The sequence below is a fragment of the Tasmannia lanceolata genome, unplaced genomic scaffold (genome assembly GCF_043159265.1).
Source record: "Tasmannia lanceolata isolate RefF3 unplaced genomic scaffold, GAP_Taslan_0.1 ptg000002l, whole genome shotgun sequence".
NCBI lineage: Eukaryota > Viridiplantae > Streptophyta > Magnoliopsida > Canellales > Winteraceae > Tasmannia > Tasmannia lanceolata.
In genome coordinates, this window is record NW_027518679.1 from 19,014,954 (window position 1) to 19,032,640 (window position 17,687).

At 37.7% G+C, this 17,687-nt stretch overlaps 1 protein-coding gene across 1 annotated transcript; it reads left to right on the forward strand.

Moving 5' to 3' along the window:
* Positions 1-1,590: 1,590 nt before the first annotated feature.
* LOC143882735 (metal-independent phosphoserine phosphatase-like) lies at positions 1,591-7,096 on the forward strand. The gene is made up of 7 exons (XM_077386170.1): positions 1,591-1,690; positions 3,527-3,650; positions 4,086-4,136; positions 5,661-5,774; positions 6,027-6,158; positions 6,297-6,372; positions 6,660-7,096. Exons 1-7 carry the CDS (start codon positions 1,659-1,661, stop codon positions 6,875-6,877), a joined length of 747 nt encoding a protein of 248 aa, XP_077242285.1. The 5' UTR covers positions 1,591-1,658; the 3' UTR covers positions 6,878-7,096.
* The last annotated feature ends 10,591 nt before the right edge of the window (positions 7,097-17,687 follow it).

The following is a 17,687-nucleotide window of genomic DNA, read 5'->3' on the forward strand; positions in this document are numbered from 1 at the left end:
TCAATGTTTTGTGACTCAACCGAGAGAGAAAAACTCTCCCCCTTGATTTTTGATCCAGGTCAAACTCCCTTTTTTTACTTTCCCCGGATTGATATTTTCTCTCTCCGCCCTTTATATGTAAAGGGCGGCCACCATATAATTTCTCTGGAAATGATACCCCGGATTCATTGTACTTTGCAACTTGCCATGTGTAAGCTGCCCCACAATATCTTTTGGAGATTGAATCAATATAATTTGTCTACAAATTGTTGAGTGAGTTCCTAAAATATCCAAACAAGAATTTAAATAAGTGAGCAACACTAGTTTCAAAAAATTTACAAAATTGCAAATAAAATTTAAATCTGCTATATATTTTAGATTTTCCTATGGGAGAGAAAACTCGCAAATGCTATTACTATTTATCTTTACCTAGCCATTGATCTTTTTCTTATAATGAAGCTTAAAGACATTGTATAGAATGTAGTTTTCATCACACTTTGATCAAAGTTCTAGAATCATCCAACGGATAATAGGTCGGTTATGTGATCCACAAAAATATTCTTGGATGGGAACATTATTTCCACATGGAATGGGCCCATGTAATACAATCATTGTTTTGCTTAACACAAACAATGCTATTATTAAGAGACTTTTTTCCTTAAAAAAATACTTATATATTAGAAAATAGAGTCGGTAGAAGAGAAAAACAAATATAAGTTGAGAAGTGGCCATGGAATCTTGTTTTTTATTATTATGTACAAGAATGACTGAAGGAACCTACACCACAGTTTAAGGGTTTTGTAACTACTGTACACGTTATTGACTTAATGACTTTGGACAACACACATGTGGTTGCTTATAAGTTCTTCCAAAACTCTTGGTAAAATCTATTTTCTGATAATAATTTTCTCAGAACACCTCCTTGAGCAATAATGGAGGAAAATTAAAAAATATATTAAGTTACTATAATAAACATTGAAATGTAGTGTGGCCGAAATATATTATGTACAAGAATGACTGAAGGAACCTACACCACAGTTTAAGGGTTTTGTAACTACTGTACACGTTATTGAATTAATGACTTTGGACAACACACATGTGGTTGCTTATAAGTTCTTCCAAAACTCTTGGTAAAATCTATTTTCTGATAATAATTTTCTCAGAACACCTCCTTGAGCAATAATGGAGGAAAATTAAAAAATATATTAAGTTACTATAATAAACATTGAAATGTAGTGTGGCCGAAATATATTATGTACAAGAATGACTGAAGGAACCTACACCACAGTTTAAGGGTTTTGTAACTACTGTACACGTTATTGAATTAATGACTTTGGACAACACACATGTGGTTGCTTATAAGTTCTTCCAAAACTCTTGGTAAAATCTATTTTCTGATAATAATTTTCTCAGAACACCTCCTTGAGCAATAATGGAGGAAAATTAAAAAATATATTAAGTTACTATAATAAACATTGAAATGTAGTGTGGCCCAATTATTCCAACTCAATAATAGAGGTCGGTGGGTAATGGCCTTCTCCATCTATAAATAAATGATACTGAACCCCTCTTTTCCTCACAGATCAAACTCTCTCTCTCTCTCTCTCTCTCTCTCTCTCTCTCTCTCTCTCTCTCTCTCTCTCTCTCTCTCTCTCTCTCTCTCTCAAGCCTTCTCTAAAATGGCAACCTGCATACTCTCTAATGAGCCATCGTAAGTCTAGTGACTTATCATCTCTCTTGCTCTCTCTCTACATTATATGTATAGGCCAAATGTTATTTTCACCCCATTTCTCAGCATTTCCACCCTTTTTTTGTTCTTTCCTGGAAAATCAAACAAATGGAGTAGAAATAGAATCATTTTTAAGAAAATAGACGAAAAGGGGTGTGGAAATGCCGGAAAAGAGGGTGGTGTTATGAGTCATAAAGTCTACATTTCCATGTACATATTGGTAGATGTGTGCTTTTTTTGGAGTTATGAATTGTTTTAAAGTTGAGTCCATATATGGACTAAAGTATCATATCGAATACATGAGATTTTATATGGTGCCCGACCGTCAAGAAACAAGGGCGGAGAGAAAATCCCTCCACCCTTGATTTCTGATCCAACTCATATGGCAGTGTGTGAGATACTCATATCTCTCGAGATTGGAAATTACACACATGGCTACTACAAATAGGAAATTACCCATGTATTCAAAGCATTTTCCCTTTAATTACCTTAATTAATTTCTCTTTATGAAACATGCCTAGTATCCTTTGTAACCATATATACGTAACAATAAACCGTGCGATTCAATGGAGTTCTCCATGGCCAACTTGTCATCCATAGAGACTTCTCCCATGCCCACTGCACCAAAGTATACTTCAATCTGTATAGGATTTTTCGTTGGGTGATAGTCAAAAACGTAATTACCGAAATACATTTGTATTTTATGTGTGTATGTATGGGATTTGCTAGGGACCATCGCAGATGGCGTTTCATAGACCGGCTGTTGCATGAGAGGGCAGCCACATAGGCTCAGATTAATTTTGACTTATTCATTTAATTAATCTGAGGTGGCTGCTCTCTCATGCAACAGCCGGTCCATGAAATGCCTTTTGCAATGGTCCATAGCAAATCCCTATAATCGTCTCCCTAGGATCATCCGATTTGTGGTTAAAAATGGATAGATTTGTGGATGTTTATACTGGTCCATTTTAACCTCCACAAATTGAAGGGTTAAGATTATCCTATGGAGATGATGTTTTGGGCACACCATATCTATGTCAGGGCCCATCAAATGAGTGGTTTAAATCACCCAAACAACGTGGTGGGGGTCTGGGGCATGCGGGGGAGGGGGGTGGGTGGGTTACATACCCTATCTTTTTCTTTTTGGGCGGCACACCCTATCTATGTCAGGGCCATCAAATGAGTGGTTTGCATCACCCAAACAACGTTGGCCCACTCTATTTCTTGTTGGCGGACTAGGTAAATTTCCTATATATAGAGTGGGCCAACGTTGTTTTCCGTCATGTTCATTATTGTACATTTTGAACATAAAAAATAGTAAATTTTTAATTAGGATTTCAATAAGAAATATTGAATAGAGGACGGAAAATCATTGTGAAATGGGGTATATATTGGCTGGACAAATGAGAATTATTTGACAAGTCGATACCGCAGCCTGTAATTCAAATTTTATTTTTAGTCTATAAAAACTTTGATCAATCGGCCACATTAAATATTAAAGAAATTGCTTTTAGTTTTAACATTTGTCAAAAATATTTTTTGGTAGTTCCATAGTTTTTTTTTAGGATTCATGTCATGGACTATATTTTATTTCTTAAACCCATTTTTGCACACTTAAAAAATAATCTTACCTGGGTAGAGATCTATTTTTAAGAGGAGACTAAAATTTAGAAATCAATGTTGTTTTATATTTCTTGTAACAAACTCAACAAATAAATTTTACTTAAATATGAATAAAATTAGATCCATTTTATGTTTTCCAATTATCTTCGATTTTGCCTCTTATTGATTTATTTTTTCATGGGTAACAATTAACAGAATCAACTCGATGGTTGCCATTGCGAGCGATACCGAATGCCAGGCTGAAATCCCGCATGATGTTTCTGAGATTGTTGTCGTCCGTCATGGAGAGACCACATGGAATGCTTCTGGTAGAATTCAGGTAGAAAATAGATTGAGCCACAAAAATAATCTCTTTCTCTAGAAAGTGGAATGAAAGTCTTTAGAAGGATTTACAATGCTTTTACATTCAATTATTTGTTTGTGGATATGCATGCATAGCTGTAAGTAAGCAGTTATGGGTATGGGTCCTATGTTTGATATATTGCTTATATTTATGCATATATCAGACCTCACTTTCAATTGAAATTGATTGTCCAATTGGTGGTACCCACTTTTGAATTTCTCCCGAATTAAATAGAGAAAAAAAAATTATATTCATGGATGCTGTTAACTAGCAAAAGTTATCTCCAAAAAAATTATGGTTTTGGGTTGGTGATTTTTATATTTCTTCTTGTTTAAGATATAAAAATTAATTAAGAGCTCATGTTCTTTTTTCTAAGGAATTTTCAGATTCATTTTCTGTTTATGTGCACAGGGTCAGCTAGAATCGGAGCTGAACGAGGTCGGGTGGAAGCAAGCAGTCGCAGTTAAGATCTGAATCTATTTATTTTATATTATAATAATAATAAATAATATAGAGAAATGATATCAACACAGCTATGTTTTGATAAAGGCGCTCTCCTATCTTGTCTTCTAGTAGTTAAAGAGCTCTTAAACAGTCATTAGGGTTCCCAAAAAACTCTTACAAGCTGATTAAAAATGAAAAAAACAATCTAGAGCGTGCCCATAACAAAAAGTTGGTGTGCTGATATCATTTCCCATAATAATAATCATAATTTGTTCACCCTTTTATCTACCAGGGACATCCATCGGAGTGGTATAGATGCCAATAGTATTATTATTATTATAATAATAATAATTATTATTATCATTATCAGGGCAGTGATAAATTGACCCCCAAATATCTTAAATCGACCCAATGTGTCTTTCTCTCTCCTCTGGGTTGCGGAGAGAAAGAGGAGAGAGAAAGACACATAGGTGGTCGATTTAAGATATATGGGGTCGACTTATCACTCCCCTATATTATTATTAGGGATTTGCTACGGTCCATTGCAAAAGGCATTTCTCTACTGGTCTGTCGCATGCCAAACCAGCCACCTCATGAATAAAGACAACTACTTTTGTCTCCATTCACGAGGTGGGTGGTCTGACATGTGACGCATGGTGCGTGTAGCGGCAACACCAAGATAGAGATCAACACAAGCAGCGACTAAAATAATCTCGTGGGGTATGAAAACTCATGCCACGGTTTAGAGAAGAACTCTAATATAACAAGTGAAAGGAGCGAAGCTCCTTCACCCACGTGAAAGAGCCAATGCTCTCTTCACAAGAGATGTCACAAAGATAACTTTATTCAATCTATCTTCTGTCCTCATGCCATTACATCATATAAAGAGTCAAAACTTAAGAATAGCAACCCTAAAGACTTGCCTAACAATTATTCTCTATTTTCTATTTAAAGGAACAAAAAAAAATCAAGAAATATGACTAAGATAATCCTAAAATAGTAATCCCATAATAGACACTTACCATATTTTAAAACTGTCTATAACTTAGCCAAATCAAGTCCAAATCGCATAATCTTAGGCTCTTTAGATAAGTATCGAAAAACCTTTTTAAAAATACCAAAATCAAGCTAAATAGACAAGTTTTGGCACCCAAAAAAAATACTAAAAATAAAATGACGAAAATAGAAAATAAAAAATAAAAGATTTGATCCGCACCGCACGTTCTGCATCAACATGCAACAGACCATCCGCGAAGTGAGTTCTGCGATGGAAGCTAGCAATTCCCTTATTATTATTATTCTTGATTTGCTAAGCAATTTTGCAGAAACCCATTTTGCAGCTGACTCTTGGCATGAGAGAACAGCTACACGGCTCACTTTATAGCAGATTTTGTCTTATTCATTTAACTGTTCTCTCCTGCAAAACTCAGCCGTACCTGAAATGGCTTTCCGTGAAATTGCCTAGCAAATCCCTTATTATCATCATCATCATCAGGATTATTACTAATATTATGATTAATATTAATAATATGCAATTTGCAGATTGCCGAAAGGCTGGGAAAGGAGAGGAAACCCACAGCTGTGTATTCATCTGATCTCAAGCGTGCCAAAGACACCGCAGAAATGATTGCCAAAGAGTGTCATTTCCATGATCAGGTACCCAACTCTATTTTTTCTTTTTCTGATTCAAATTAATATAAATAATTGTTATTGACACCCCCAATGAATCTTCTGATTTTAATATTTTAGTAAAATTTACTCAAACAAAATCACCAAACAATAAATTTCATAGATACTGTAATTTTTAACCTGGTTGTCATCGTCCAATGTCTTGGATTTTGAAATTTTATCTGGAAAATACCATAATAACTGTATGTATTGAAACTGTCTTCATATATTTTGTTGCAGGTCATTGTGGTGCCTGAATTAAAAGAAAGACATGTAGGGAGCTTGCAGGGATTGTTTTGGAGTGAGATTCAAGAGAAAGAACCTGAGGCTTATCTTGCATTTTTTTCACCTCAAAATGACATAGAAATCCCAGTAAGTGTTCTGTTCTTCTCTCTATTAGGCCATGATAAATCTTTGTGAGAATTACATGCTTATAGTAATATTTGCCTTTTCTACTTCAGACAAAAATGAAATTCATATGTACTTTTGTGTTTTTCTTTATTTTTCCAGGGTGGAGGAGAGAGCTTTAATCAGCTCTGTGAAAGGTCCATTGTTGCTCTCCAGGAAATTGCTTCAAAGCACAAGGGTATCCCCACTCTTTAACATCTTCTTTGCCATTGAACCTATATGCCACCCAACTGCATTTATCATTCCTTTAACTTTAATATTTTCACATTTGATTGATCTCATTTGAATGTTACTTGAGTGTCTACAATATCCACATTGACTCTTTCCAATGTATACTATGTCCTCACAAAAGATGTCTAACTGTAGAACACAAAATTATCTTCTGTTTTTCACTGTCTTCTTGTGATCTCTAAAATCATTTATTTCAAAAAAATAAAATTCTTGACCCCTCAAATTTCATTGCAGGCGAACGTGTCACAGTTGTGACTCATGGGGGTGTTCTGAGAGCAATATACATGGCCATGACACAGGAACCATCGGCTGGGAAGGTGCTCAATGCATCCATTAATGTCCTTCATCTCTCAGACAAGAAGTGTGTATTCAAGACATGGAGCGACGTTAGCCACCTTAACGAAGTCGGTTTCCTCCAGAGGGGCTTCAATGGTGATTCCTTGCAAAACTAAACGCTTGTGAGCATGCGACGAGCTTCTCTGGTTCTGCTGACGACGAGAGGAGAGTCATTATATATCTTTAATTAATCGTTAGATATAAATTTGTATATTAATAAAGAAGAGCTGTGGGATTTCTCTTGTTTGGCGTTTCATGTCTAGTATGGTCATTGTTTGGTTTGTTATGAATAGAGTATTTTGAATAACATATTTTGAGAGCATTGATATGGTGAACCATTAAGGCCATTTGGAAATAACCAGATCAGCTTTTAGCTTTTTCTATAATTAGAATTTGTATTGATTGATAAAATAAATGATATGATTAATCTCGATTAATCTTCATTAACAATAATTAGTGCTTCTATGAAGCACTTAGAGATAAACAGGGTAAAAAGATAAAGATAAGGATAAACATGGTAATCCTAATATAAACCATTTGCCTAATCTACTCTAACTATCTCATCTAATACTTGTGGATGAAACACTCATATATAATCAGATTTGATCTGCTCTAACATGCCTCCCCAAACGTATGTAGCAAGCGTGTGTGGATTGAAAATCAAATTCCTCATATTGTTGAAGACAATGGGGGAGTCTTCATAGATCAATTATAGAATACCTATACTCATGGAATTATATATAGTGAGTTGGCTTTTGGACCGATCCTCTTGGAATTAGACACTACTATCTCAGACATGTACCTCAAGGAACTGTGACACCTCAACTGAGTAGAGAAATTAATTCATGCATGCACCTCAAGTGAGTTATCCCAACTGAAATAGAGGCATATAAAAATGTTAAGGTTTGAAAATAAGAGGAAAATTTAGAGAAAAAATAAATAAAGAGGAAAGAAGTAATGGTAATTCTCGGCTATGGTGAAAAATTATAGATATTGGACAGTGTTAGAGTTTTTTTTGGTAAAAAAGTAGTGTGGATATCAAATATGGGGTGGTATATTTATACTAGGACAAGAGCAGATTCTTTGTATCGACGGAAGGATGCTCTTTTGGCTAAAGATAGAATAGAGGGATGTTTAGAATGAAACTGAGGTTGACTTTATCCCTTGCAAGGGATGAGTTTATCGCAAAAAGAGTGTACTTAAAATATTATAGTGGAGTGTGGAATATATCCGTAGCTGAGGGAAAGTTTCTCTCTAATAAAAGCAATCGGTCAATGAAGACACATTGGTTGTGTGAATTGTCTGTTGTGATAAGCAACCTCAAAAAGAAAACTAGTTATACGAGTTGAAAAGGATACAATAGCTATAGCGTTTTCACACTAAAAGGTGACAGAGTGATCGAGTGATCGTTCTTAAACCGTTTCCTTGATTTCATGTGAGATCCCACATCGGAAAGGGAGGAAATGTTACTGGGCTATATATGTGAATTTCTCCTCTCCCTATGTAGACGCGTTTTCAACATCTCCAAGGGGTGGGCTCCGCGGAGTGGGTCGGGCACTGTTAGTGCTGCTGGAAAACAAAACCGGAGAGGGTAAATGACCCAGAACCGGACAATATCTACACAGTAGGGTCTGGGCTTGACATAATGGTATCTGAACGGGACCTCCCATCCAGTACGGTGTGGCAGCGAGAATGCTGGGCCCTAAGGGGGGTGGATTGTGAGATCCCACATTGGAAAGGGAGGAAAAGTTATTGGGCTATATGTGGATTTCTCCTCTCCCCATGTAGACGCGTTTTCAGCATCTCCAAGGGGTGGGCTCCGCGGAGTGGGTTGGGCACTGTTAGTGCTGCTGGAAAATAAAACCGGGGAGGGTAGATGACCCAGAACCGGACAATATCTACAGAGTAGGGTTTGGGCGTGACATAATAGATTTGCTCCCTTGCTTTAAATTAAAGAACTCATTTTCCTTCAGAATCCTCACACTATCAGGAAAATATTTGTCATAGAGTATGAGGCTGAGTTTACGAGACTGGGGATGTTTGCACCCTTATCGGTCATGGAGGACGATGGGCTTCTTTCTCTCCGTTTTCAAGATGGACTCAGGGAGCCCATCAGGCATTGAGTAAAAGATTTTCAGCTTAGAACCTATGCAGATGTGTTGAGTAAGGCCTTATGGCTTAAGGAGGAGATGCAGAAAAAGTACCCCCAGCTTTTTCAAGCGTCAGGTTTGTGAACGTCAGATGAGCGGCAGTAGACTTGCTGAGATCAGGCACTTGGATTGGAGCTTAGGAGATTTCTTGCTTTCCTTCATTATTTCAGTTAGAGACTTTTGTTATTTTTTAAGGTGATTGTCGTCGAATAAGAATTGTTTGGATTTAGACTTATGGACCTATATATGTATTTCATTTGAGCTTGATGCAGCCCAAACCCATGAGGTTGACAAGTTTGAAGCCCAGATGAACCATCCTAAGCAAGTGAGAAGGTCAGCCAGCATCCAAGCCCAACACAAGGCCCATGTCCAACTTGAATCCATTAAGCATAAAGACCACCATGGACACGCTTATCGAGCTAGAGTCCCGCATTAATGAGTCTGACCACTTTTTGGAGTCCGTTTTTGGACTTTTAGATGGACTAATCAGAGACAATGCTTAACTAGGAAGTTGTAGATCTTTGAATTATCTTTCCAATAGATATTCATGGTCCTAATTTAGCTCAGTGGTTGAAGAGTTATGGCTATTTTGGTAGACTGTGTTTCCTAGCTTTGACTAGTTAATGTGTTTAGAGTTCCTAAAACTATTAATGATGTATGTGAGTCCCTAAACTAGTTAGTGGACTAGTTTGAATGAATTTTCTCATGTATTTATCTATTTAAAGAGTATCAAACATATGTAATGGAGTTAGTTGAATATTTGAATGAAAATTTGCTTAGTGCATTTTCCCTTGAACCTTGAAGAGTTCTTCCTTGAAACCTAGAAGAGTTTCACTCCTTCCTTGAAGAGTAGGAGCTTTCCCCTATTGTTTGTATTCTTGAAGAGTTGCAACCATCAATCTAGAAGAATTGATGTTACCTATCTTCCTTGGCAACCTAGAAGAGTAGCCATTGAAGTTATCTTTCTCTATTTTGCCCCGCTCTATTTTCAGAAACCCGTCCATTCGCATTCATCCACTTCCATCACCATTTCAAGCCCTTTTCAGTATTTTTCTGAGCAAACTTTTGTCAGTAAAGTTGTAGATCTTTGAGTCCTTAAAATTTTGGCTTTTGAATCAAGTCATTCCGACCTATATCGAGGGAGATACACTCATTTTACCGAACTTGCGCAAATCTGTTTTTCTTGAATCCGAATTCTTGAGCATTTGAGTGTGTTTCTGTCACTCTCCCGATCCTTAGTCCAAGAAGCCTAGGACCAACTTTCCGGTGCCACCATCTTCTCAAAGTTAGACTTAAAGAGTGGATATCATCAAATCCGAATCAAGCCCGGAGATGAATGGAAGACGGCGTTCAAGACCAAAGATGGACTATTTGAGTGGCTAGTCATGCCATTTGGATTGTTTAATGCACCTTCCACCTTCATGAGGTTCATGACACAGGTTCTAAAGCCGTATCTTGGACGTTTTGTGGTTGTTTATTTTGATGATATTTTGTTTTTTAGTAAGACTACTAATGAGCACTTGCAGCACCTTCAAGATGTGTTACGCTTGCCAAGGCAAGCACACTTATTTGCAGCCCCTGAAAAGTGTTACTTTATGGTGCCACAAATCCTATTCCTTGGATTTAACATTTTAAGAGAAGGGATTTCAGTTGATGATGCCAAGATCAAGGTGATCCAAGAATGGCCAACCCCAATAAACGTGCATGAAGTTCGAAGTTTCCATGGCCTAGCTTCCTTCTACCGACGATTCATTGCACACTTCAGTTCTATTGCTGCCCCACTCACTTCTTGTATGAAGAAAGGTGTTTTTAAGTGGATGATTGAAGCCCAAAGAAGCTTTGAACAACTCAAGGAAAAGTTATGTACAGCCCCGGTCCTTGCGCTTCCCAACTTCGATCTCATTTTTGAGGTTCATTGTGATGCATCCGGAACCGGCATAGGAGGAGTTCTAAGTCAAGGAGGACGTCCCATTGCATTCTTCAGTGAGAAGTTGAATGGTGCCAAACTCAAATATAGTACTTATGATTTGGAGTTTTATGCCTTGTTTCGCACACTTGAGCATTGGAGGCAGTACCTAATCCATAGAGAATTTATTTTGTACACTGACCATGAAGCATTGAAGTACATTTCAGGTCAACAAAAGCTAAATTCTCGGCGTGCAAAATGGGCGGAATATCTTCAAGATTTCACCTTCAACATCAAGCACAAGGCGGGTGTACAAAATCAGGTTGCCGATGCTCTCAGCCGAAAGAAAAGCTTGCTCAATACCATGCGCACTACTGTGCTCGGCTTTGACTCATTCCAACAGCTATACATGGAGGATGAATACTTCTCCAAACTCATATCATATGCTCAAGATGAGAAGCTTGCTGATTTCACCTTATGTGATGGTTTTCTCTTCAAAGGAAATCGCTTATGTGTACCAGATTGCTCTCTTCGGCAAAAGGTGATTGGTGAGATACATAATGAAGGTCATTTCGGTCGTGACAAAACTCTCCAACTTGTTTCAGCAAAGTACTTTTGGCCACATCAGAAACGGGATGTACATCGTTATGTTATGAGATGCCGAAATTGCCAAATTGGTAAGGGACAAACTACAAATGCCGGTCTCTATTTGCCTTTGCCTATACCACATGCACCATGAGAGGATATATCCATGGATTTTGTCCTTGGCTTACCACGGACACACCGAGGAATGGATTCCATATTTGTGGTCGTTGATAGATTTTCCAAAATGGCACATTTCATACCTTGCCGAAAGACTATGGATGCCTCACGCATTGCTAGCTTATTTTTCAAAGAAATCTTCAGAATGCATGGAGTACCAAATACCATCACTTCAGACCGAGACACGAAGTTCCTTAGTCACTTTTGGCGTCAATTATGGAAGAGTATTGGGACCACACTGCAGTATAGCACTGTGTTCCACCCTCAAACTAATGGGCAAACTGAAGTTGCAAACCGATCATTGGGAAATTTGTTGAGAACCTTGATTGATGACAATCCCCGTTCTTGGGAAGACCGCCTATCACTTGGAGAATTTGCTTACAACAGTTCAGTGAACCGTTCTACAGGTTGCAGCCCTTTCTTGGTTATCTATGGGCGACAACCCAAGTCAGCACTAGATCTTGCACCTATTCCATTTGCTGAAAAGCCCATTGCCCAAGTTGAAGATTTTGTATCTCAAATGAAGCTTATACATGAAGATGTTCATCGTAAGCTGGAAAGTAAATTTGAGACCTATAAGAAGGCTGTTGATAAGAGGCGTCGTGAAGTCATATTTGAACCCGAAGATTTTGTTTAGGCTTACTTGCCACCAGCTAGTCACCCCGTTGGAAGCTACAACAAGCTTAGTGATAGAAAGCTTGGTCCACTTGAACTACTTGAACGCATCAATCCCAATGCGTATCGTCTCAAGCTTCCTTCCCATATGAAGATACATGATGTGTTTAACGTCCGCCATTTGACATCTTATATGGGAGATTCCACTAATGATTATACCTCGAATTCAGAGACGAATTCTTTCAAACAATGGGGGAATGATGCAGCCCAAACCCATGAGGTTGACAAGTTTGAAGCCCAGATGAACCATCCTAAGCAAGTGAGAAGGTCAGCCCGCATCCAAGCCCAACACAAGGCCCATTTCCAACTTGAATACATTAAGCATAAAGACCACCATGGACACGCTTATCGAGCTGGAGTCCCGCATTAATGAGTCTGACCACTTTTTGGAGTCCGTTTTGGGACCTTTAGATGGACGAATCAGAGACAATGCTTAACTAGGAAGTTGTAGATCTTTGAATTATCTTTCCAACAGATATTCATGGTCCTAATTTGGCTCTGTGGTTGAAGAGTTATGGCTATTTTGGTAGACTGTGTTTGCTAGCTTTGACTAGTTAATGTGTTTAGAGTTCCTAAAACTATTAATGATGTATGTGAGTCCCTAAACTAGTTAGTGGACTAGTTTGAACGAATTTTCTCATGTATTTATCTATTTAAAGAGTATCAAACATATGTAATGGAGTTAGTTGAATATTTGAATGAAAATTTGCTTAGTGCATTTTCCCTTGAACCTTGAAGAGTTCTTCCTTGAAACCTAGAAGAGTTTCACTCCTTCCTTGAAGAGTAGGAGCTTTCCCCTATTGTTTGCATCCTTGAAGAGTTGCAACCATCAATCTAGAAGAATTGATGTTACCTATCTTCCTTGGCAACCTAGAAGAGTAGCCATTGAAGTTATCTTACTCTATTTTGCCCCGCTCTATTTTCAGAAACCTGTCCATTGGTATTCATCCACTTCCATCACCATTTCAAGCCCTTTCTAGTATTTTTCTGAGCAAAATTTTGTCAGCAAAGTTGTAGATCTTTGAGTCCTTAAAAGTTTGGCTTTTGAATCAAGTCATTCCAACCTATATCGAGGGAGATACGCTCATTTTACCGAACTTGCGCAAATCTGTTTTTCTTGAATCCGAATTCTTGAGCATTTGAGTGTGTGTCTGTCACTCTCCCGATCCTTAGTCCAAGAAGCCTAGGAGAGGCTTGCATCAGAGCTTTAATTGAGACTAAAATTTCCACATTTATTAGTCGCTCTGAATGTTGAGAATAGTTGATTGTAAAGGAGCCTTGCATGCTTGTAGGGCCGACCCTATGGGCGTGTGGCCGCTGTCACGTGCACCTTACCTCGAAGTCTGGGTTCGGGGCGTGACACTTCATGCCTTCGTTCCCCACCTTTCTCAGCCACAACAGCGTGGGTGGGCAAAATCAACCGAGAGACATGTGCAGCAGATGGAAATGCAGGTTTTCAGTCTTAAATTAGCGTGGAGGTTCTTGGACCATTCCATCAGGGTGGCAATGAAAGGGTCTCTTCTTATGGTCGTCTTGTGGTGTATTCGTTTGGTTTGAGTAGGGACTGTTTATCGTTGATCAGTTCACCTCCCTTGTTTCGTGGGCTTTCTTCTCTGAGATCGATGCAGTGGCAGCACGAAAGTAGATTCACAAAATGGCTTTCATTGGAAGAAGGGAAGTTGGGTTCATTTTTTGCAAGGATTCCTTAGTATTTTTCTCAAGGTAGCCAGTGCAAAAAGCAAAGAGTGATGTGAAAGTGTGAAGCGAAGGATCCCAAGAAGGTGGGGAGCGGGAAGCGTGAAGAGTCGGCGAAATGCTAAATGAAGCGACGGGAAAGCATGAAGGGAAGTGATAGGGAAGTGTTAAGGGAAGCAATGAGGGAGCATGAAGGGAATAGACAGGGAAGCCGTAGAGGAAAGCGATGGAGAAGTGTTAAATAATTAAAAATGACAAAATTTAAAAATAAGTTTTCATTTTTCACGCTTCCCGGCCGCTTCCAGGAAGGTAGGAAGCGGGAAGCATGAAGGGTCGGCAAAATGCTAAATGAAGTGACAGGAAAGCATGAAAGGAAGTGACGGGAAAGTGTTAAGGGAAGCAATGGGGAGCATAAAGGGAATAGACAGGGAAGCAAAGAGGAAACCGATGGAGAAGTGTTAAATAATTAAAAATGAAAAAATTTAAAAATAAATTTTCATGTATCAACCAACACAAGCAATTTGAATCCAAGCATCATAAAGTACATGCAAATCTGAGATTTTATCTCCTAACCGTCAATCAAAATTTCAAAATTCAAATATCCAAGTGATTACATAATTTATCAAGTCTGACAAAAGAGTAATGCTAGGGAGACAGAGAGTATGGCCAGGAAGGGGACCGAACAAATGGGTTTCCTCCACAAACATCAAAGTGACGTACGCCCAGCCTTAGGAATAGAAAAATCTGCAAAAAGTAAATTTTTTTTATAACACATGGCATGTTCTCATTGCTGGGATCTCCATCAGTCGTACTCTCGATCTTTATATCATTTTCCCTGATAAAGTAAAAAGAAATTATGTTATCTTTCTCTTTCCCTTAGAGCTAAAATCATGTTCACGTCATCCTCATCCTCTTCCTTCTATATTTTTTGTAATACAAATATGAAATTAAATAAATTAGTATTTACAAAACTAATCTTCATTGAAAAATAAAAATATAAAACTTTTTTAAATATATCTATTCAAGTGTGAGATTGTACCTCATCTTGCACTTCCTCCACGACCAATGTAACTACCCAATAATAAGATCTTGAGTGTTGGGTGGTCATGCAGTACTATGAACTGAGCTGACCTCTCTATGTATATTGAACAGGAAAAACTTGAAGATACAATAAAAGAATTTATCCTAACCTAATTTAAAACATCACTTCTACTATTGAAAATATATATATTTTTATCTTAATTGCACTTAATGGGCGTCAACGATCACCAGTCAATGATCACCAAAATTCATCATGAGCCAAATCCTATTGGAATCATCGAACACTACTACTTGACTCTTTACATAACAGCATGCAAATCTCCACTTTATAAAGGTGTTTGTACATCAAGCAAACAATAAACTCCAGCCAAATTTGATCAAAACTCATACTCACATAAACCATTCTTTATTTACACTCATAGGCATAGGGTGATAACTATTTCACAGTTCATCCAGTGCATTAAAATACATTCCGCCACTTTGTAGTTCAGTAATATATGTCTGCTACGTTAGGATAATCATAAGTAAAAATTCAATAATAGCTCAAATCCTATGCTAATTAATTCAATGCTTTGATATTAAAACCTTCAGAAAATCAAATGAACAACTCTCTAACGTAACAAAGAATACACTTTACATACAAGAATTATCAACATATAATGATGTTTAACAGTCAAGAAGAGAACAGATGCTATCTCTACAATATTCGGATAACTGACACACTCAAAATCTCATCATGTATATATATATTTTTAATTTATTCATTAGTTGTGTGACTAAACATCTACTAATGCTAATTGAAGGATAATAGATAAAGTGATCATGAAAAATAAAGATATTGAAATATATTGCTCATACGAGATCATCCAAATAATAGATGAAAATGTTTCTATTACAAGAATTTTGATAAATCACCTAAACAAATCATTCATTCATTGAAACAAAAGAACATATATATAAATCTAAAAATCAAACATGACATGCAGCAAGATCATATGAAAAACGTCGTTATAAAAACCGATGGAATGCCTCTAATAACTCATGAATGCTTGCAAAAGATCAAATCTATTAAAACTCAGACGAAATTAAATTAAAAAGATTTTAAAATATTTATTTTTTATTTTTTTAGGTATAACAATTATCCACAGAATAATCACATCTAAAACAAATATGAAATTAAATTATGCGGAGTAATCCAAGCAGATACTTGCCTCTTAAATCGCTCTTCTTATTCTTCAAATGATATCAAGTGAAATTTAATCTTCTGCTCCAGCTTTTCCCCTTTTTTTTAGATCTTACTTCTAATCGATACTTTTCAGATGCGACTCCTCAAAATGATAATCAATACCGATCGAAATCGCGAGATTTCTCTAGATCTAGGGTTCAAGTGCTCAATGGTGTTTAAACAACGAGATCTGAGCTCAAAAGGAACAGATCTACGGTTTTGAGTGACAGATCTAAGGAAAAATGAGGAAAGAATTAGAGAGATCTCTTGATCGGAACTCTACCGGAGCTAGGCCGGAGTTAGGGTTTCAAATCTGAAATTAAAAGTTTCTGTAATGAGATTTGGAAGAAAATAGAAAGGATCTAACATTTCCTAGTTGAAAAAGATGTAGAACAAGAGCTAATGGCTGAAGGATAATCGGAATTTGACCGTAGATTGGCCGGAGAATGGTCGGAGATTGACGGAGAAGAAGATCGGAGAAAATAGGGTTTAGGGAATTTGGGGAAGAAAATATCTCTCGTTCTCTCTCCAGAATTTTTTTTCTTTTTTTTTTATAAATGAGATAAAACCAGTATTTATAGGCAAAGAGGGAAAATGATATTGGCACGACTACTTGATGGGCGCGCTGAAATTTGATATGGCGCGCCCGTCAATTTTGTCCCATTCGGCCCAGGTTCGGCCCCATCCAGGATAATCCACCTCCCTTTTGGTTTACACTACGGACACTCTCCCATCTCGTTCGCTAGGCAAATGCGCTCGGAATTCGATGAAATTTTGCAGGGACCTTGGTGAGACCCTAAGCTAGCCTAGGGTAGAGTTTGGGGCCCTACCTCATTGATTTGATGGGGTTTTCACAAAAATGTGAGGTTTAGGGTACGGTCAAAATGGGGTGTCTACAACAGCCAAGAAGGTCATTGGAAGTCAGGTTTAGAGCCTGACTCTGGTAAGGACCTCTAGAGATGTCGTTCTGACATCTAGTGCTAACACTGATAAAGGAGATGCCGAAGTGGCATCTGGTGATTGGTACGACGGATCGTACACGATTTGATTTGAGTAGAGCAGATGCATGACTATGATTTGGCTGAGTGATTTGATGTGAGGTGATATTGTATTTTTAACAGTATTGATTTTGAAGAGATGTTTGCTTGAAATCTCTAAGTTGATTGGTCTTAAGGGTTGGCCAAAAGACTAGTGTTTGTACGGATATGAACACTTACAAAAATGAGACGTTCTTATAATATCTCATCGATGGATTTTTGAGGGTTATCGATCTTGGTGAGTTACCGCGTAGCAACAGACTTACTTAGATTTGGAGGGTTACCATGTAGAGATGGACTTACCTTGGAGAGCTATTGCTAGTGGCGGATTTGCTCTGATTTGGAGGGTTACCGCGTAGAAACGGACTTACCCTGGAGAGCTACATCTTGGTGACGGATTTGCTCTGATTCGGAAGGTTACCACGGAGAAATAGA

Coding starts and splice junctions, on each gene's coding strand:
- LOC143882735 (XM_077386170.1), top strand. CDS start 1,659: ATGGCAACCTGCATACTCTCTAATGAGCCATC. Junction 1,691..3,526: donor ATACTCTCTAATGAGCCATC/GTAAGTCTAGTG, acceptor AACAATTAACAG/AATCAACTCGATGGTTGCCA. Junction 5,775..6,026: donor AGTGTCATTTCCATGATCAG/GTACCCAACTCT, acceptor ATTTTGTTGCAG/GTCATTGTGGTGCCTGAATT.